The 22554-nt window shown below is 35.3% G+C and overlaps 4 protein-coding genes across 5 annotated transcripts; all 4 read right to left on the reverse strand.

Moving 5' to 3' along the window:
* Positions 1-2047: 2047 nt before the first annotated feature.
* On the reverse strand, positions 2048-6013 carry LOC130715030 (ubiquitin-conjugating enzyme E2 variant 1B). The gene is made up of 5 exons (XM_057565023.1): positions 5853-6013; positions 3986-4125; positions 3320-3445; positions 3119-3245; positions 2048-2338 (listed from the first exon to the last, which is right to left on the reverse strand). Exons 1-5 carry the CDS (start codon positions 5878-5880, stop codon positions 2280-2282), a joined length of 480 nt encoding a protein of 159 aa, XP_057421006.1. The 5' UTR covers positions 5881-6013; the 3' UTR covers positions 2048-2279.
* Positions 6014-7072: 1059 nt separating this feature from the next.
* Positions 7073-13833, reverse strand: LOC130715029 (histidine--tRNA ligase, cytoplasmic). The gene is made up of 7 exons (XM_057565022.1): positions 12421-13833; positions 11466-11645; positions 10976-11233; positions 9854-9988; positions 8535-8816; positions 8035-8175; positions 7073-7682 (listed from the first exon to the last, which is right to left on the reverse strand). Exons 1-7 carry the CDS (start codon positions 13726-13728, stop codon positions 7383-7385), a joined length of 2604 nt encoding a protein of 867 aa, XP_057421005.1. The 5' UTR covers positions 13729-13833; the 3' UTR covers positions 7073-7382.
* Positions 13834-15150: 1317 nt separating this feature from the next.
* LOC130710229 (40S ribosomal protein S15-4) lies at positions 15151-16723 on the reverse strand. The gene is made up of 3 exons (XM_057559421.1): positions 16600-16723; positions 16293-16502; positions 15151-15591 (listed from the first exon to the last, which is right to left on the reverse strand). The coding sequence occupies exons 1-3, from the start codon at positions 16600-16602 to the stop codon at positions 15343-15345; spliced, it is 462 nt and encodes a 153-aa protein (XP_057415404.1). The 5' UTR covers positions 16603-16723; the 3' UTR covers positions 15151-15342.
* A 1436-nt stretch (positions 16724-18159) lies between these two features.
* On the reverse strand, positions 18160-21727 carry LOC130710226 (protein XAP5 CIRCADIAN TIMEKEEPER). Of its 2 annotated transcripts, none has more exons than XM_057559418.1 (10): positions 21480-21727; positions 21138-21381; positions 20804-20882; positions 20621-20697; positions 20395-20456; positions 20156-20287; positions 19999-20052; positions 18948-19013; positions 18732-18806; positions 18160-18462 (listed from the first exon to the last, which is right to left on the reverse strand). In XM_057559418.1, exons 1-10 carry the CDS (start codon positions 21648-21650, stop codon positions 18412-18414), a joined length of 1011 nt encoding a protein of 336 aa, XP_057415401.1. In that variant the 5' UTR covers positions 21651-21727; the 3' UTR covers positions 18160-18411. The 2 variants fall into 2 exon arrangements, with proteins under 2 accessions (XP_057415401.1, XP_057415402.1); XM_057559419.1 differs by having other exon boundaries at positions 20621-20719; positions 21480-21684.
* Positions 21728-22554: the final 827 nt, after the last annotated feature.

The following is a 22554-nucleotide window of genomic DNA, read 5'->3' on the forward strand; positions in this document are numbered from 1 at the left end:
TTATGAATAAGCACCTATAATTTATTTCAATATTTCTCATAGTAACTTATAAATAACCATTTATTGCCCTAAGAGTTTAATCAAACCTTATTACTCAAATGCATCTATGTGTATGCTGCTATAAGCACTTAATTATGTTGTTTTCTCAAATGCAGCATTGATATATTGAAAGATTTGTAAATTTGTATAACATTAATTTAAAGGGTTTAATTAGATGCACATATGGCGTAGAAAAAATTGCACAAACACCCAATTAGATCCACCAATTTGCCATGACATAATTAATTTGAAATTTAAAAATATTTAAAATGAAGAAATTGAGAGATGTGATTGAATGCATGCGTAAAACTATTTAGTGTTTAGAATATCAATGCATATAAATTAAATTCTAATTTAAACCATAACACACGCTAAATTTCAAACACTCTTCATTTCAAACATTTTTTACCGTGGTCAAGTGACAGACAACCATCACTCTCCAATGAATTAATACATTCACTTCATTTATTATTCCATCTCATGTTCACTCAATTTCTCTAATTTTCCTGTCACAACTGACAACACATCATATCACTCAATTTTCTTGTGGATTTGAAGTGTGAATAAAAAATATTCCTTTCTCCAATCCTAGGCCACTAAACTAATCTACATAAGGAGAAAACACTTCCACACCATTTGACTGTGGAACTAATCTACCTAAGGAGAAAATAGAGTGTAAAAAGGGAAAAAAAAATACTCCTTAGAGCATCTTCAATGCTAGTTCTTATTTCTTAGTTTAGTTCTTAGCACTATTCATGTGGGCCCGTATTGCCATATGTGTTTAAGCAACTCTCAAGTAATTTTGCTCCAACCATGAGTTCTTAGTTCTTACTACTATTCATTTGGTCTCACCAACCACATTATTTATACTTTTTTTTCCATAAAGTAATAAAATAAAACTCATAAAGTAATGAAGTAATTTGGATGAGAGAGAAATAATTAATATTTTAAGCTAAGAACTCAAAAAGCAAAACATCTTATATAAGAACTGAGTTCTTATTTTTAAAAACTAAGGAGTCCATGTCAGCACCTACAATGGTAAAGTTCTTAGTTCTTAGTTCTTAACTCCAAAATAAGAACTAAGAACCTTGCATTGGAGATGCTCTTACGTTCCAAAATATAGGTTGTTTTAGGTTGTGCACATTGTTTAAGAGCTCATTAATTGATAATTTTTTAATTAAGATACCCCTATTTAAAGTTGTGTTATATTAAGGAGAGAGAAATGTTATTATTGATTAAGTGGATAGTGACAGTTGTGATAGGTGAAAATTGAAGGTGGTAATTAATAGATATAATATTAAATGAGAGTATATGAGGAAGAAAGAAAAAAAAATGCATCGGTTTTGCAAAATAACTTATACTTTGGAATATAGTACAAATTCTAAAACAACTTAGATTTTGGAACGGAGGGAGTAAGAGTTAGCAGTTTAGATGGCTCCATACTCATAAGTAGAAAACTTAAATCATAACTTATAGTCTTATACCGCCTGGTTAACAAATTGACAAAATATGTAATCATGATTCATGATTCCATTATCTGATGCTTGCATCGCTCTTTCTTGAAAACACTTATTTAAACAAAAGATAAAGTGCAAGATCCTACTTAAAATGTGGTTTCCAAATCAAATCTCTGATTTGTTTCTTTTTAATTTCCCCCCATAATTGCTGCCACCACGTATATTAACAATAATATAATGGAACCTATCAGCACCTGTCCATTCCAAGGATATAGGGTGTTCAGATTTAATGTATAGAAAGAAAAAAAACATAAGTTTGCTCTCCTAAGGAAATGCATTTGACTCAAATTGGATTAGTTGGAATTCAATGTGGCTTTCTAATATCGGAGTTTCAGACTAATAAGGGGGGAAAACTCATCTAATATAACGCATAAATTGGAAGAAAGAAAATTACACAGTAAAAGCATCATGGAAATTTTGGACATGGAAATAGAAATGGAAATTCAACCATTAGTGAATGTTTCTCACAATACCAGGATGAAACACAGATATACATCAAAATGCAAAGATAAAGGTTTTCACTGACAAATTAGAGTATGTAGTAACAACAGTCTCAACGCAAGTCACATTAAAATTTTAAGGATACAGTAGACGCTTTTTGATTTTTCAGGGTTACAAATGCAAAGGGTCGATAATTACATTTCATAAATGCATTAACCCATGAGCTGGGATTATCTATAGAAGATAATTATTTACATTATTATTCTTCGATTCTCACCTGAATTACATGACACAACATCTCAGGACCAGCCCCTTTTGTTCAATCCTGCCATCTTCGTTGCCTAAAAGTCATATGAGAAAATTTTACCACATAAGATTTACAAGGAAAGTAAGTGCAAGTCTAACAACTGATATACTAGTTCCAACAGTGTTACTTACAACAGCTTATAATCTAGTCAGCACAGGCTTAAAGATAGGAGTTTTAATTTTTTCTAGTAAATGTAAGTTTTTTTACACTACCACTCGATGAAATTTGAGCAAAAGTTTGAATTCCTAAACTTGTTGCAAACTCATTCATTATTAGCTGAAATACACTCATCAGTCATCAAAGATTCATTTCTTTAAATATCAAATTCACAAATGTGATGCAAAGCAATGTGTCATTTACAAGACAGGGTGTCTAAAAGCATAAACATTTGCAGAGAACAATCCATCATTACTCTCAAACTATACTCAGCAGTTAAAAGCTAAATAGCTCACAAATAATTCTTCAAATTTTTTTCATGCTTTCAACAACCTCATTTTGAAAGCATTACAACCTGGACAGGATAAGCACTAAATAATCTCAAGCATTTAACATTCAATCACTTAACCAACAGAATTCAGATACAGTAATTTCACAAACAATAGTTGATCCATCGTGATAGCAGACCACCTGTACACATATTTGGACTATGGACTATGATGAAATAAACAATTATTGTGGCATAACAATTGAAAAACTAACAATAAAGTCCACAGTGTAGAATAAAACTAAATTTACAAAAAACACCAGATTCATGCATACAGGAATAGCAAAAATGGACAGCACAAACAAACAATCAGAAGATAGATTGACACACCTTCAGCTGGTTGGGCTAGCTTCCGGTTTTGTGGAGACATCATTTCTTTCTTCAATTGCATCAAAATGTCTTCCATTGTACACTCTCTTTGCCAATTAGCAAGCATGGGAAATGAATGTGGATCAACCTGGTAATTTAGATATTTATGAGTTCAAATTCAATCACAACAGTGTATGGAATACTTAATAAAGTGATACCTACAGCTCCAGTTTCTTGGTTGACACAAGTCATGTTAATCCTTGTCTGAAATCTAACTGATGGTGGATTATCTGGATAGTCCTTGCCACAAAACAGTTTCAACTGATAGATACGACCTTCATGAACAGTCTGGTAAAAGAAATGGACAGGAAATTTTACCAAAGCAATATTATGTTCAATAGCTACTAATTACATTCAGTAACTAGAATGCAGCACACACATCCAATGCAATAAAAAATTACTAAAGATGATGAAAGCAGCTCAGAGTCTCAGATACCAGGGGAGTAAAATAATGGAAATAATTAATAGAATTTAATTACTTAGAAATTTTGACAATTTGAACCATTTAGCTTTAGACTATGGTGCCATAAGAAAGTATACTCCAAAGGAAAGCACCACAAGGCTCTCAACTATTTAGTTTTCAAAGAAATAATCTTCGAAACCAAAGCCCCCATACCCACACCCTTCATTATGATAGAAAAATAATCTTTTTCAAAACTTGCCAGCGTAAGTCGGTAATGATCATGTGTATGTTGATCGGAATAGACAGTTAAAAATGGAGAGCTGCAGATCCATGCATGTCTAACAAAAATAATAAACTCAGCAATTTTACGAACAGGCTTTCATTGCATCAAATGTAACAGAACTTTTGCAAACAGAAAAGCTTACACCAGGGGGGCCGATAATTGTTCCAGTCCATGACTGCATGTATATATCATCAGCGTCGTCCATTCCATAGCTTACAGTTCCATCTCCAATTCCCTTCTCACCTCGCTCAAGCTCTTCCAATAATCTGAAACTCCTAGGAACTGCATAGGCAGACAAAAAAAATTAACGAGACAATTTCAAATTACAAATCCACGCTCTTAAAAAAACAGTTCCAATAACAGATAAATATAGTCATTGATAAGTTACATTTACAAATAAATTAAGAGAGGAAGGTATATCACAATTACATCACAAATATTAAGTTACAATATCTTTAGAACTTATATGATAACCCTTTAAGTTCATTAATTGTAGCATCTTCTTAACATTTCCATGCATAAATCCACTATAACGTTAAATGGTTAAAGGTCGATGACCGGATCCAAACGTTGACAATTTTAGCACCAAAGTTATTGACCTCATTGCAGCTCAAAAGTTATTGGTCCAGTTTCATCCCAAGAGTGACAAAGCTAGCCTGACATCATTTCAAAAGAGTATAAACTGGCCCTATTCCTGCTCAAAATTAATTGAGTTGACCATATCCCAGCCCAAAAGTTGTCAAGCTCACCTGATTTAAGCTTGTTTATAGTAGGACCCAACTGTATACCTTACTCAGTCAATTGTGTCTTCAAGTCCAATAAAAGAATGGGCCAAATTCAAATGCTTAACCCAAAATAAGCCCATTAACTTATCATAATGTTGAGATATCATAAGACTGATATTTTTTTGGTATATGTTCCAAAAGTATCATAATCTAGAACTCATGAATTGATATGCAGGATAATGGTGGTAGGAGCAAATTTGATAGTAGAAAGATTTCAAAGAAAGAGGATTTCCCTAATCGCACATCATCACAAAATCAATGTGGAAGTCATTTCCAACAAAGGATAAAGAGAGGAATGCACCCAATAAGATGAACTTCTAGGAACTCACATGAGTAGCATTAACCCCAAGCTTGACAAGTCACCCATTCAGGTGAAATTCTCAATTTCTCCTTTATCAACAACAAGGGTCCTAACTCGTAAGGGAGGTGCTTCAACCAAAAGTACTAACTTAATATTTTTAGACACTAGATTCCCAGCAGCAGTCTTAATCCACCTTTCTTCACAGGCCATATAAGTTACAACACATGTCCTAGTAGACTACATCCCTCCAAAAATCTCCTACTCCTAACCGCAGAAGGTCTGTCATAATATCCCCAATCATTTGCACCACACCCCCAAAGTACATGGACAACAAATCAATTGTTTTTTTAACTGCATAGAGAACTCTATCACCACTTCAACCCCTTCGCTAGTTTTACTAATTTTATCCCCACTATTTCAATCTTTGAGCATTTAAATTATTTTCTAACCACACACAAATATGACAACGAGCCCATTCGAGAATAGTATAATGCAAGGACCCAGGACAAAATGCAGCAAGATGCAGCTAAATATACATAGAAGTCTGCACACTATGCTAATTGCTGACTGGGCAGGAAGAGATACCTAGAATTTATAGTGTCAGCAAAGAAAAACAGAAAATGGAATTCACAGCACGCCTATTAATCTTGTTTCCATGTTAAATTATTGACATAAAGATCCCAATTTTGATACAATCACAGCTGAAACTGCAAAGAATTAACATCATCATAACCCTTATGCAAAAGACCCAGCTCCCAAAAAAGAAAGAGAAAGAGTGCAGTTAGAAATTGAAGAGTGATGTGTCCGAAAAACCAGAAAGCTACGATTAAAGAACCATATAATACAGTGAAAAAGCAGAAAGAGGAAGAAGAAGACATGAAATGAAATAAGAAAGCAAGTGAGTGAAGGGGTTTGATACTGACCGACGACACTGGATCCTTCGGAGCCCATTTTGATGGTGAATTTGGGAGAAAGGGTTAGGGTTTTGGAATTGTAGAGAGAGAAAGAAGAGAGAGATTAGGTTTAGGAAGATTGATTGATTGAAGAAGAGAAAAGAAAAAGAAGAAGAAAAGAAGAGGAGAGCGTAATTGTGACTCAAGTCCAACAACACCTCTTTCCGTCTTTCTATAACAGGATGCCAAGTGTATCATTGCTACTCGTTAATTAATATATCAATATTCAAAATTCAGAAACATTAATTTTCTTATATAATAAAAACTAGTCATTATCTTTTTTTTTTTAATATAATCCTTTTAAGGAAAAACTAAAATATTATATATTCGGATTTTCTTAAATGTAAACTCAAATTTCATAAATTTAACGGTGAATATAAGTACTTAAGTGTAATGGTAAACTGTTTTCCACAGATAATACTTATTGGAAAAATCTAACGGGACTAAAATATTGATTCTGTTATTATTGGTGCGAAGGACACATTACCTATTTAATTTTATTGATGACAATCCTTATTTAGAAGCCTATATAAGCTAATAATTTTAGAATAGTTGCTCGAGTGAAATCTTATACAAGACATATGTTTGTATATCAATGTTAGGTACTTTTAAAATTGATTTATTAAATTTGAATAATTGAGACAAGAAGTACTAACAACACACTATTTTAACGATACACTCCAACACGTTTTTTATGATTAGTTTATTTTTTAAGTGTTGCTAGCATTTTTCATGAGATTGTTTCACTAATTTGTGATTAAGCTGAATCAACCCGTCACTTTTCCGGGGTTAGGGGAGAAGATTATCTAAATAGAAAACATATTGTAAGTAATGCCAACTTTTTTTATTTTTAGAAATCTCAAAAGTATTACATTAGAATAACATACAGTAAAATAAAGTTCAAAAAAGGTAACAGCCAAACAATGAAGTAATTCTGATACTATAGCCATGTTTGGATAACTCGAGTGCAAACCAATGTTACCACACATTGCCTACAAGTTGAATAGAATTCTAATAAATTGAAATGAAAGTTACACACAATCTCACATGGTATCCAAATATGCTTGTAATCAACAAAAGTGGTTTTCAAAAACCACCCGTAATATATTCAAATGACAAATTGTCATGCCTTATTCGACATTCACCATCTTCACAATATTAAATAAAAATGAACGAAGTATATCATACCGTGAAAATCTAAAAACATCACAAATTCACAATTCACCCAAATTTTTCTTCGTTCTACACAACCAAAAGCATCTTGAAAGAATTTTTAAAAAGAACATGAAAGAAACAAGCCCCAAAAGTTTCACATATGAAAACATAAAAGGGACAGTTCTTTTCCAGCTTAGATCAGAAGCCAAAGTTCGGAATAACCTATTGCATTACAAAATATCTTGATACTATATGTCATTTCCTCAACTAAATTTGGTAAATAAAAATGAAAATCAAATGTCAGCAAAACCTATATTCGGCCAATTTTGATGTAAGTACTGGACCTTATGGGTTCAACTGTTTCCGAACTTCCTCCACAAAACTTCCTCTAGGAATGCTTACATCATTATTGGCCTCAAGGTTTTTCAATAGCACAATGCCTTCTTTTATTTCCTTTTCACCAACAAGTACCATCCAAGGGATCCTTGATTCTTTTGCATAGTCAAAGTGCTTCTGTCTTCTTTTATTCACCAAAAATTCAGCATCCACCCCAGCATCCCACAGTTCACCAGTTAGCTCTGCAGCTAGTGTTAGGTCATTCCCCAATATGCTCACTAGCACCTCTGTCTTGGTTGGCCGAGCCAGCTAACAAAAACACCAACAAAAAATTAAAACATGCTAAAAGTAGAAGGATAAATGGGGAAAAGCATACATAGCAAATGTTGGTTGGCAAAGACAGTGGCAGTGTGGCACCATTCTTCCAAACTTTTTTTGCATTAATTTCCCCATGTGTGTAGCTATCCATCTTATCCAGGAACGTTTTCTAGCTTGTAGTCAAATAACTAGTGTTTTGTACTTTGTTGTAAACTTTCAATGAAGTTCATTGAATTTTGTAGCAAAATTGGTGACTAAATGGGATTTGAAACCAAGAAAAATCATGGAATTTTTATTTGTTTTGACATCTACAACTAATGGTAATTATAAGCATTATGATCACCTGGTTCTGATCCTTCTGATTCTGCTCCATTATTGCAAATACTCTCTCAATTCCCAGACTTACACCAACTGCTGGAACTTGCTTTGAACCAAACATCCCTATCAGATTATCATATCTGCCACCAGCAGCAATTGAACCAACCTGTGTAAAACCATAAATCCATCAACAGATATAAGCTGAAGATTCAATAAAAATTATTTAAACGAAACACAGACCAGAGTATATGCACAAATCGGACTCATAAGCCTACACAAAGTAAGAAAAAAGTCATGCATCAAGCATTTTAATTTATTATTCCATACATTATTAGTAGGCTTTCCAAATAAGAATTATTGCAGAAAATGATGAGAAAGGAAACCAAATTACCATAAATAAAACCAATCTTAACAAATAATCTAAATTACCTTACATTAATCTAAGAAATGATAAAAATATTATAAGATATCTTCTTATATTCTAACAGATGAAGAAGGGACTAAAAAATTCAGGATGAAAATTACCTGAGCACCCCCTTTAAAAACAGCTTCAAATATAACTCCGGTATAATAATCAAGACCTCTGGCAAGACTCAAGTCAAAAACCACTTTATCAATGCGTTTTGATTTATCCAGAGCTCTAAATAAAATTTCCAGGTCATTCAATGCATCAACAGATCCAACATTTTCCAAGAAAGCACTGCCTTCTTGTTTGAATTTAGATAATAATGCTAAAGGAGGTCCTTTTTCTATAATAAAAGTTCCAATTCTGTCAGCTGTCTCAGCAGTTAATCCTTTCTCTTCCACCTATAGCATACAAGTACAAAGCAAATTACTAAACATAATTAATCATGACATTACAAAATAATAATTTTCTGACACTAAAAGTTAATAGGGATTATAGGTGTCTATACCAGAAGAGCAACAGCAATCAGAAGTCTCAAAGACCTACTTGTTTTTGTATTGTTCAACGGACTTCAATACAATTTTGTTTTGACTATATGGAAAAATGTAAATTACAAATATACAATACGCACACATGTAATCATATATATATATATATATATATATATCCAAACATATATATGTATGACATCCAAGAATCTACATGAACTAGCACAAAAACAAATTTCAAATACTTACAAGGTACTAAATCATGCATAGTTCTAGAGACATTAAATGCAATTTCTTTTTTATTTTAGGGGGAAAATGTAAAGTACTAGTAGGCAATAGCCACACATGTGCTCACATATATATTCCCAACCATATACATGTATGACATCCAGGAATTCAGATGCAATAGCACCAAAGCAAATACTAAATACATACAAGATACTATTATGTAACTCAAGACAATTTTTATTGAACCTAATCCCACTACACATAAGATTGATGACATGTCCACTATATTAACATCAGAAAAAAAAAACAATATGACCAATTTCAAAAGACAAATTCCAAGTCTAATACCTTCAATGCAACCTTTCCTTTTCATTTGTTTGTTTTTCTCAAGTCCAACCTATCAAATCAGATAGGTTACCAGGGACTACTAAATAGAGGATGGATGCAAAATACACACACTGCTGAGAGATGAAGAAACCACAATAGAAAAGGTTTTTGTATTGCATCATCAATAAATCATGCAACAATTACTACCCAAAAATATAAAGGTATTTTAATACAGCATAATCAAGTATTTTATAAATGAGTACAAAAGAATTAAGCCTACATAATTCAAAATATGCAGCAGAAGAAACAGGTAAAGCACAAAAATACTGGGTACACTCAACCACCAACTGAATATAATTATAGAGGAAATGGAAACAAGATGCATATGTCCTCACCATTTCTTTTCTTATCTGTTCAAAAGACTGTTTGTCTAACTTATCAATGCTTGAACATATAGTCCTAAACTTTTCCGGAGGTACTCCACATATTTGCATCATGCCATCCAATAGCTTTCTATGATTCAACTTTATCTGCGAAACAAAAACATAATGATCATAATACAGCAAAAAGGTCGAACAAAAATATACATGTATTGCCATTTGAAAACATTATTGGATCAGAATTTTAGCCTTTACGTTGCCACTGACAGTTGGAAATTTGAAAACATTATTGGATTGGAAAACCACTGTCAGTTGCCAGGCATATTCAAATTAGTGATATTATAAGGTTAAACTATACCAAAAAAAGTTGGGATGAGTAAAACCAGCCAGATTTAACAAGAGATAGATCACATCAGCCAGTAGGTAATTTGATAGGATAAAACTTAAGTACAGTATAATAGGTAATGTTTGTTCTATTGCCCAGTAAAAAAACTAGCAATCCACTTTCTTAGTATTTATTGCTTTGATAATTATTCTCAATTTGCCATATTTTAACATACGTGTAATGATATAATTGGAGAGCAGTAAAAACTGTATCCATAGAATTGTTTATAAGTTCTGTCCAATTTGATAACTGATTTAACAAAGACCAAGGTTAAACCATACGTGTAATGATATAATTGGAGAGCAAGGTTAACCTTTAGCAAATGGCTGATTAGTTACTCGTTCAGATTTAATAAGAGCATTGCAAACACCACCCTGTCAGTCAACAGGTGGTCTAAGACTGATAGCAACACATTACAAAGATCTGAAACTCACAAAGATGCCGTTCAAAACTTACAAGTCCAGCGCATGTAGAAATCCTAGTCCTTTTTTTGGACAATTACTAAACCTAGTCCAAATAGATAAGCCCAGTCTACTAAAACATAAAGACAGTGTCACTTATAGTGTTACATTGATACTGTGTTACGGTGATACTAAAATGGATAATGTGTTACATTGATAACCACTTACTGAAGTAAGAACTTACAGAACATGAAAAATTACGTTGATCTCAATATCAAGTTATCGAATGAGTACACAGTTATACAACTTCAGAAAACAATACCTTCAAAGAATAAAAGTTATAAATTTTACCTCATATTCCCCAATGTTCAGCTCATCAAGCAGTTCAGTCAAAATTCTAACAACCTCAAAGTCTGGAGCCATTTTTTCAGATGGACCAGCAATATCAAAGTCACATTGATAAAATTCACGGTATCTTCCCTTAGATGGATTGTCCCTTCTGTAGACCTTAGCTATTTGGTACCTTTTTAACGATGTCAGACCATTCATCGCCACAAACCTAGCAAATGGAACCGTCAAGTCATACCTCAGAGAACAGAGCTCCCCACCCTGTCAAACAAGTTGAAGACATGTTAACATGAAAAAAAAATTAACTGTATGGGTTCAGCAGGAAAAAATTGAGAGAGAGAGACAGACAGAGAAATATATATATTCAATTTTCAGAATTTTCAATGCTGCAAGTCTATTCTCACAAAATATTCTGACCCAGATAATAGAAAAAGGTTTTATCATAACATCAACTTAACTAGTTAAGAAACGAACAAGCAGTAAACATGTGTACCTGGTCAGCAAGATCATAAATCAACTTCGAATCTTCTCCATATTTTCCCATGAGAGTATCTCGCAATTCAAAAACAGGAGTATCCAAGGCTGTGGCACCATGCCTCTCAAAAACTTGTTCTATTATTGAAAATGCTTTCTTTCTAATTGTCATTTGTTCTTTTGCAAAATCACGAGTGCCCTGATATTTATAGTGATACTCAAGGTAAGACTACCAGAAAATGCATTCCGTCCAAGGACAGGAATAAACATAAAATAATCCCATCATCTATGGTCAACTCCACTAAATTCCATAGAAATAAAAGTAATAAATGAATGTCAGTTTCACATTACAAGATGTAAGAATCGGATTATATATTGATTAAAACTTAAAAGTAATGCCTTGTAAAAGTAAGAGATGTGTTGAAGTATGATTTCGTAATAGAAACTATCATTGCTATGCCTCTAATAGAGTGCAGTAAAACTCAGACAATGACCACTATCAAATTACAAATAAACTATTGACTGTGTTTTATTTTTTCTAAGTATACACCAAATTCCAATTTCAGGCCAACCCGGGGCATTTTACTGTCATACAAAAATATCTGATTCATCTATTATTAGAATGTCCACTACGTAATAAAACAACATTGCAAATGTTTGTTTGATCAACCTCTGCCTGTTCAGATGCAAGTTAACTATTCGTTTGAGATTGTCAATGTGTACAGACTTTTGATTATCCAATAACAAAATATCAACATGTCAATACTAATGATGTAACTATTCCAAACTAATTGATAACCATGGTGCTTTTAGCCCTCATAGCAATGTCTAAATGCATCGGATCATAGAATAGATACACTATAACACTATCCAATGAAATGCTCAAAACATAGTTTCTCTGTCTACAAAAAGAGTGGGAAAATAAAATAAAATTAAAACATGCTTATGTAATACAAAGTTAATCATATTTGTACCTTAGGAATCTTGGGCAATCTTCTGCTTTCATTGCTTTCCACAATATCCTTTACTTTCAATAGAAAATCATCAAATTCAGGTTTTGACAAATCCAAAATCGATATAAAATCTGCCACCCATGTCTTCAATGACCGTGAACTCTGGACAGCCTTCTGCTCTTCACTCAACAACCTCTCCTTGATCAATGTCAAAATTGAACTAGTTCCTTTCCCTAAAACAGCCTTCTTCTTCTTCTTATCGACTTTTGAAGGCTCTCCATTTTCCTGAACACCTTGGATCCTTTCACTCAGCTCAGCAGCCTCGAGTACAGCAAATGCAGTCAAAGCTTCCCATGCCAGAATCTTCCACACAAGCCCCAAGAGCTTATTGACTTCACATGCAAACTGACCATACTGCTTTCGAGCGACCAAGATTAAAGCCGCATTGAAACCATTGTTCAAATCAACATCAGTTGGGCATTCATTTCCAAATATTTCCGCAAGACCCGACTTCAAACCATCACTACCTATGCACCCTAAGTTACTTTGCGCACGAGCAAAGCTACAATCTCCCAGATCACAGAGCGCCTTCACCAACCCGAACAGCATCGTGGAAACAGCTTCCCCACTCCCAAGCTCACTCTTCCCCGAATTCAACTTAACCCTGATCTGAGAATGCACCAGTTTCGCCTGCACCCTAACAGACCCATGAACCTCCGGAACCCTCGCAATGGATGTAAGCTTATCCTTCCCGACAAACTTGGACCCGTTAAGCAGAACCCTCACATCACCTGCGACCCCAACTTCCTCCTTGGAGGTGTGACCGTCACCGGAATCCATCAAATTGAAGGCGGTTACATCAGCCTTCAACGCCTCGCAGGAGAACGCAGCCGCAACATCGGCAAGCGTTGAAAGCGGCGCGGCCTGGTGGTCGATAATGGCTGAAACCGCCAGCAATGCGGAGCACGCGGTGCTGGTGGTAATCGCGTGGAGCTCATCCTCGGTGGCGTCGAGTTCCTCGAATTGGAAGCTTTCAGGGTTCGAATTGAGGGATTCGGAGATGCGGAGGGGAATGACGGGGCCGGGGGAGTTGGAGCAGTGGAGGAGCTTGTTGAGAAGGACGAGAAGGAAGGCTCTGGACTGTTCTAGGGTTAGGAAATCGGGGATGGAGAAGGTGTGCTTGATGGAGGTAGTTGAGGAGAGTCTGTCGAGAAGAGATGAATCGATCCGCACTTGAGAGCGGCCGGTGGCGACGGCGTAGACGGAGGAGGAAGAGAGGGATGAACCCTTGGAGCCGAGTGTTACGGCGGAGAGCTCACCCTGAGCCATGGCTTGAACCACCTCAAGCTATGTGGCGGCTAAGAGTGAGAGTGAGGGTGAGGGTTCAGCGTAGGGTTCCTTTCGATTCAAGTGTTTTGAATGTAATAAACAGGCATGGAGTGGTTTTATCCAATTCAACTTAGATCAGTTATAGTGTCAACATGAATTTTAGTTATTGAGGGTTTCTATCAAATTATGTTATTTTTTACACCAAAATCTAATCACTTTATGTCACCTATAGGTTACATTTCATTTTTATTTAAATTAGATTACAGTTTTAATTTCTAATTTGATGGAAAACAATTAGGTACTTCTGTAAAAAATATATACACTAAAAAGTGTATAAACATGAAATCATATTTCCTTTATATTTTACATTGGAAAGAGATTTTTCCTTTGTTGATTGCTTAGGTTCGTATCATTTAAGCTTCTCCAGTTTTAATTAGTCAAAATATTTTGAATTAACTGTAATTTGATGTTGAATCACTGCGTCGTAAATATGCACTGATATATTCCATATCATTTCTCATATTTAAATGTATTGAATTTTTTAAATTGGTTCCTGTACTTGAATTGTTTCTTGAGCAAGCTTTGACACTCGAAAATCAAAATGGATTGCAAAACTAGAACTAATTATCGATTCGGTTCTCAAATCAAGTCCTGAACTGGTTCTTAAACCGGTGTTAGCACTAGGATTGAATTGCAAGCCTAGAGTCAGTCACTAAATTGTAAAATCAGTTGACTGAAATAGAAAAGCATGTTGATTTGACTCTCGTATAAATAAACCAATTGGTTTGATTCAAACGAACGATCTTCAAATTCAGTTCAATCTCGAATCGGTTCTTACACAAACTTGAACCATGAACACAACTACGTGCAGGTTGGGTAATAATGTAGATGGCAACTTTGGTGGTTTGGTTCGAAATGAACTTGGTGGTTAGCTAACGAGGTTTAGTGGTAACAATGGTGTTTCTAATATGCTTAAAGAGGAGATTCAAGACTTGCTTGAGTGTTGGTCTCCAGATTTTTTCGGACTCTGCATTCTCTTACTCTAGTTGGTAAAGAGGTTCTTGTGTTCCATCAATGAGGATAAGGGAGCTCATTGCAAGACCAGTGTCATTTGTTCCCATCAAAATAACTTGATAAACAAAGAGAAATAGAAGTTGATAGAAAAACTAAAAAAGCTTCTAACTCTATAATTTACTTTTCCTTTCACTCACCTTAAAGTTGAATTAAAACTGATTGTAGCATTATAAATTTCATTGACTATCAAACAGTCATTTTGTCAACAACGGGATAAGAACCAAAAGTGGCAAAGTTCCATTCATCCATTAAATGTCACAATAGGATATTTGATTTCATGAAAGCTTAAGTTTTGCTTCTAAATAAACACGTAACGTTAACAAAACTCGATAAAATCAAACAATAAACTTAACAATCCAAAGCAAAGTGTTGTTACTATGAAATTAATTCAAGGTAATCCAGGGGGCAACACATTAATGTAAGCTACTTGGCAATCAAAATTAAAGATGAAAAACATAACAAAATCTGATAGAAGTTTTTCTTTTCTAGGGGGTCTTCAGAACCATTGCAAACTACAAAAGAGGCCTCCAAGGAAGAGCTTCACTTGAGAGGAATAAACCTGGAAGAGTGAGTAGCACCAATACCAGGCCTACCGTGCTTAACAGGCTTGTATGAAATAGAGAACTCAGCAAGGTAATGGCCAATCATCTCAGGTTTGATCTCAACCTGGTTGAAAGTCTTTCCATTGTACACCCCGATAATGCTGCCAATCATCTCTGGCACAATAATCATGTTCCTGAGGTGGGTGCGCACTGGTTCTGGCTTCTCACCAGCTGGTGCCTCCCTTTTCTACAGTCAATTACAAACACCAATCAATTCCCAAAAATCAAAACCTCCAACACCCCCATCAAGTAAACATATATAGTTTACACAAATAAACAATAAACCTCAAATCCAATCACACAGGAATCAATTCACAAAATCAAAACTTCCAACAGCCCATCAAGTAAATAGACAAATAAGTTTAGCACAAATAAACCCTAAATTCAAGCACACACAGCAATCAATGCTCAAAATTTGAAACTTCAAACACCACATAAAGTATAGGCTTGATTTCATGCTGCTCATCCAATGAAGACTTCTAATCCTTTCTAACATGTTTTTCATCATAAGAAAATCTTAGAAGCACTTCCCAAAATCAACTTGAGGCCAAAAAATAAAACCCAACTATGGGTTGACAACTAGACATAGTAAATGATTTCAACCCTCCTCGCAAGACATTTCTATCACTTTCCTATAAAATAACCTCTATACTAAACTCAGTTTCGCCATATTTCATTTTGTAAGAATCAATTCTATCGAAAATGACTTCTTCTGGCAACACTAAACGTATCACGCACTGAGCAAATCAACAAAATCATCACAAACACAACACAGCATGGATAATGATATAACATTTGCAATCAATCACTGAAATAAAACCTAAATTACTAGATCGAAATGAAAATGTGAAAAATGAATACAATTAGGGAAAGAGAGACGAAGATTACCGCTTTGCGAAGCTTCTTAATCAAGGCCATGGGCTTCCTGGTGAGACCTCTCTGGAACCTTCTGCGAGCACGGGCACTGAAGAGCTTGACAAGCTCATCAGTGGACATGTCGAGAAGCGCATCCAAATCGACACCCCTGAAGCTGAACTTCTTGAACGTTCTCTTCTTGGGGACACCTCCGGCCGCCGCGACATCAACCTCAACATCCGCCTGCAAACGCAAACAATCAGAAAAGCCAGTTAGCGAGAGATGAGAGATGAGATAAGATGGGTGCGAATCTGGTCTGGTTGGTTCAACGAGGACTCACCATTGTTGTCTGGTGCTGCTGCCGCTAGGGTTTACAACGAGAAGAGGAGGAAGAGTCACACCCTTCTTATATATAGCCTAGGGTTCTTATGTTTTTGGTTACGCTGTATTCATGTCCTCAGACTTCACAAGTTATATAGAATAGGGCTTCATCTACTGGACTGGGCTTCTTTCATGAAAAGCCCATTCAAATTGATTTTGTTTAATAAAATTAACATTTTTTGGTAAAATAAATTTTATTAATATGAAAGTAAAAAAATCAATTCCAAAAAAATATAATTTTTAAAATATATGATGTTAATCATGAATTTCATTTGTACTAATGGACATTTGTTTCCCCGATGGCAGGCACAGTGAAGCTCAATGTCGATGGTAGTTTCCGCAAACAAGCTAATTGCATGGGGGTGGCAGTCTTCAAGACGTGCGAGGTTGGTGGATTCTTGGGTTTTCTTTGCATGTTCATGGAGGCAACGCGTTCTTGGCAGATTCAAAGGCTCTTTGGGATGATTTGTCACTAATCTGGAGTCGTGACTTCAAGAGGGTTGATTGTGCATAGGTCTTGTATACAGTGGAAGATCCGGATAGCAAGACGTTTTACGTAGATGCTGAATGAATATATATGCTTCTCCATAGGGACTAGACTGCGCATTTCCAGTGGGTTCACCGGCAGATTATCTGGCAAAGTTTGGAGCACATTCTTCCTCGTTAGAGACGTCATTCTTTGAGTTGGCCTACAAGATTCCCTCTTAATGTTGTAGTTTTTGTCTTTCGTTTTGTTAGCTTTTCAATGTATCAAAAAAAATGTGATTTTCTTTTTCAAATTGGCCAAACAGTTCGGGCCACTTAGATATTACCCCTATTAATTTGGGCCCGTTCATATCCTCATTAGAATACTTCAACAAAAAGATGCATCAAAATGTTTTTTTTTTATTATTTTCATACTTTTTAATGAGTATCCAAACAACTTTTATTAATGAGCAACCCATTTTGTATGCTTCGAATCATTTTTCGCCTATAATCCTTCATATTGCGGCAAATCTTATTTTCCATCAAAGAATGAACCATCCTGACATTTACTGTTGTATTATGTGAGGGAAAAGGAAATGCAAGCAGGCTTGATGAGATTACTGCCCTTGTATAGCTGTGATCAAGAAGCTTTATATCGTTACCAAATCATTGCTTCCTTGAACCACTGATATTTTTCATTCGAAGCTGATTATAGTGGACATCTTCCACCCTCTCTTTTTTTTTTTGGTCAAAACATCATCTTCCACCCTCTAGGAGTATTAGATGACACAATTGATGAGGAACTTTATCCAATTAATTCAGCTAGTGTTGGCTACTTACGAGTTTAGTTACATTAGTCAGCAACTTTTTGTTATGATTGCTTCGTTAACTGAAGCCTTTTTCCCCCCTGATCGACTAGAGTGTTGTTAGATATGGATGACAGCAAGCACGCCCTGGCAAGACTAAACTAGTCTATCAAACACCCGTAAAGGCTGTGTTCAAATTCTGTCAATATAAAGAAGAGAAACATGATCCATCTAAAAGGCAATCGAAATGAAAAATTGCATGCTTTAATACCCCTGAAAACTTCCAGTGTCTCAAAAAGACGGTAGACTCCACTTCAATATATATCTTACTAATTGTCCAAGTTTCAACAACAAACTATAGAAACAAAAACCACTGAAATTACTAATGATAAGAAGCCAACATTATTAAGGTGTCCACAAGGCATAATCAGGTTTAGCTGATGATCAAACTAAAGGTCAGGGCAATGAATCCATATTCAACTTAATTGACAGCCTCAAAATTAATCCCCGTGGATGGTATAACGCTCCCATTTCCTCGCTGGATCATATATCTGCAATTGAGGATGAACACAACAGGGATCAAAATCAGAATCTATGTAATAAAGCTGTCATGCATAAAAAACGCTCTAGTCTGAGCAAACTGTTATCATAAATATGCCAGTTCATCAGATACTATCATAATAAAGATTTATCAAACACCTCATCCACAAATACGCTGAGCCTTGAGGCATAAAATCAGAATGAAGACCAGCATTCAAACTAAAACACACAGAAGACGGGGAGTCAGGGAGGGAAGGAGAGGGAAAGATAGTGAGAGTACCTCCCATCTTGAAGCAGGAAATATGTGCTTGTTCTCTTCATACCAATGCCTTTCTACAACCTTACCAGCATGAGACTGTTGGTAGAGACAGAGAACACGAGCGTAAGATAATTAAGCAAGAACCCAGAAGACAAACATGCATTTGTCTTATGCTCACTATCTTATAAACGTAAATTTCAAAATAATAACACTGAAGGCTTTTGGTAGAAAATGTACCTCATCCTTCTCTATTGTGGCATCTGCAGTTGTCCGTACATCTTCATGCACATCAAAATGAAAAAGCTGTATATATAGAACAAAAAGTAATGTTAGGGTACTTAAGATGAAATGCAATTTTGGACCAACAACCTAAGTAAACACCATCAGTAACATGAAAGCACTACTGATTACTGAAAACACCATAAGTCATCACAAGAAAAACAAAAAAAACTCATATTTTCCCTCAATGTTGTTTTAATATCAAAATAATTTCTTCTTGAAACAATTTGCATACATTAAGATTTAAGAAATCAAAAGTACCAAACATTTCACCACATACAAGAGCAAATCCAACTAATCCAAACAGCGATATGTTCCCAACTAAACCACAAAGAATTAGTTCATAACAGATGACCTGAAAAGAAGAATTAACATTCAACATTTTTTTTATCTTACTTGACATCCCTAACCTTAAAAAGGGAAATAAGTTTCATTATAACAACCAAGTTAGTTTATTAGTAGTATATATGTAAAGCATTAGGAGTGCAAATCCCGGCTCTGTGCCAGACCTTTCACCATCTTATATATGATTTGTCAGTGTTAACTTGTTTACTAAATCATTTTTGCTTATTTTCCTACTTCTTTCTATACCTGATAACGACCTTCCCATGCCCCTACAAGTTGTGAATCTGATTGTGTACATAAATAAAGGGTTTTGATTCCTCAAAAGTGACCCCTGACATCAGAAGGGAAAGTAAGGCATCTCAACACTTGATGCCTTACTTTCCCCTTATATAAAGTGAAGGGAATTCTAATTTAAAGAAATTGACCTGGCATTAAATTATAAAAATAATGGCTATTATTATCTTTCTCAATTCTATAAACTATCCACAGAATTTTTCTTAGGGGAGCTAAAAAACACAAATACACTAATTGGGGAAAGTATCTAAAATGTTTTCTATATCAATATATACAAGGGGGTATATCAATTTCAGGAAATTTAGGAGACATACCTTCTGAAACAGAAGGAACACAATAAATAAAAGAAAGAGAAATTAAAGAGACATACCGGTCCACTTTTGCCTCTGGCTTTGTTCACAATTAGATCATAGAAGCTGTGTTGCTGTAATAATACATGGAAATGGGTAAATAAAGATATTTTTTTATGACTAAAATGTTAAGATAGCTTGACTTTCTGAAATTATAAATAATAGGTGTGTTCATACATGAGGGATGATAAGGTCTTCTTTCACGTAAACCAAATTTTCTACAGAGGTTGTTCGAATCTCTCGGAATTCAGGAGCAAGTTGCTGTTGCACTGCTCGGAGAAACTCCCCTATGCTGTCTCCCTTGCGTACCTGAATCATTATAAAATAGCTGAGAGTCCAATACATAACATTATATAGTAAATCCATTTTAATCTAGGAACTCAAAATGTAAGTTGAAGTGCATGGCCTTGACTTGCCTGTACCACACGCCTGTGGCCAGTTCCATCCCAATAACTGTATGTGATTTCAAGAGGCTCATCTGAATTCGAGAAACAACTTGATTCAGAATGACCATTAATGTGGCTATTGAGTGTCAGCTTAAGAGGCAAATAAGAAAAATGTGTTCCCTAATATAATCATATACACAAAAGTTATACCTTTTTTTGTGTATATATAAAAAAATGAGTTAGGCAGAACACTCACTTCGAATTTGCTCCTGCTCCCGGAGCCACTGTTTGCGCAGCCTTTCACGCTCAGCTTGCTCCTCGGCCTCTCGCTCACTGAATAATATCCTCAGCACTCCTATGCAGGTGTGTTAGAGAAACAACCAACAAGGAAATGACATGGTATCGAGGACACAAAAGTAGAAGGGAAGAAATGCTGCACCTGTCAGGCAGAAAGCTAGTTTCAACAGTAGGGTCTTTGCCAAGTTTACCCCGCCGAAGTCCATTTGTTTCCACATCACCTGCCAGCAACATAGCAAAGTTCGATCTTGTTTGATGTCTTCAAACAAACATTGCAGTAAGTAGTAACTAGTAACATCATTTTTTTTTTTATGGAATAACTAGTAACATCATTGATTAACGATCATTCACAACAATTCTCTTCTTTGATAAAACAGTTTTGCAACATGTAAACATCATACATTACAGATAAAACTAAGAAAAGCTATGATTTCAAACAGCAATGATATGAAAGGGTAAGTAGGGGTAGTGATTACTGTGATTCTGTTCCTCCTCTTGAGCATCAGTGGCAATGTCCTCAGCAAATGACAATCTAGAATTCCCCTTAATCTTCCTCTTTTTGCGTTTTTGCAGTTGAAGCTCCTCCTCTTCTTGCTGCAGCTTCTGAAGCTTCTCCTTCTCTTCCTCCTCAATTTTGCTCTGAATATTAACCCTCTTCTCAACATACTCCTCTCTGGTGACAAGACCAACAGTTTCCTTCTTGAAGGCAGTTTCCAGAATCTAAAACACGAAAAGTGTGGTTAGGGATTGGGAAATTGAAAGGAGAAGATGAACCCTAGAATTGAATTGAATGAATAGGGAAGAGAAGGGAAGGGTACTTCGGAAGTGCTGGAGCCGAATTGGAGGAGACCGAGTTGGCCATTGGAGGAGGCGGACTTGGTTTTGAGCTCTTGGATTTTGCGGCGCTCAGCCTCTCTCTGCTTCTCCAACCGCCGGATCCGAACCGCGTCCTGGGCGGTTCCGACGTACCCGTCTCCCATACCCGACATCTTGCTTCGAGTTAAGTCTCAAACAGAGAAAAAACACACAGTTAGCAACTGTTGTCTTTTTTGTTAACAGTGTGGTTTTTTTTGCTAAGTAACGAGAGTTATATACCATGGGTCAGTGTCGGTCATTTGGTCTTTTTTTTTTGTCAACATGTCGGTACTCATTATGGGCTTTTATTTTATGTACCCAAAAAATTACCCAAATTATGAACTTATGATTATTCCATTTTCACCTTTGATTTCTAAGCACTTCATTAGTCCTAACAAAAGCATTATAGGTGGGTTTTTACAAAAAAAGATAAAGAAAAAAGAGAGCATTGCCGGTTGTTTTTAAGGTGTGATTAGAAATTTTAATTATTTGAAAATAAAATAAAAATCTTAGTACATAGCCTAGCGAAAGTGATTAATGAAGAAAGATTGTTGGAGGTTGAAGATGAAGAACAACATATGAGATTATGAGCAACAATCGACATTAGATTGAGAACATGAATGGCGGTAGAATACAATCTAATGATGAAACTGATATAAAGAGGTTGGCGGTTGTGCTTTGACTTGAGAAATTTTTATTACACTAATTTCATACTTGACATTTTAATACACTAATAAAGGAAATAAAACCATCAACTTGGGAATCATTATTTACTTTGGTCCTCTCATCACTATCCCTTTCATTGTGTTTGCTTTTATACCTAATAATTCACGTGGATGAACATTATCGACGTTTCCTAAAGAAAAACAAAATTCAACTGATGGTGTCACTTTAGCGTGTGATGTAACCTTATTTCAAAAGTATTGTCTTAAAATAATCACTTTAGTCCTTAAATAAGAAAAAGGTCCAACATTTTTCTATGTCTTATTCACCTCCCTCTCATCTCCTTCCCCACCAACACAATCAATTACCATAGTA

Source organism: Lotus japonicus, chromosome 4 (assembly GCF_012489685.1).
Source record: "Lotus japonicus ecotype B-129 chromosome 4, LjGifu_v1.2".
NCBI lineage: Eukaryota > Viridiplantae > Streptophyta > Magnoliopsida > Fabales > Fabaceae > Lotus > Lotus japonicus.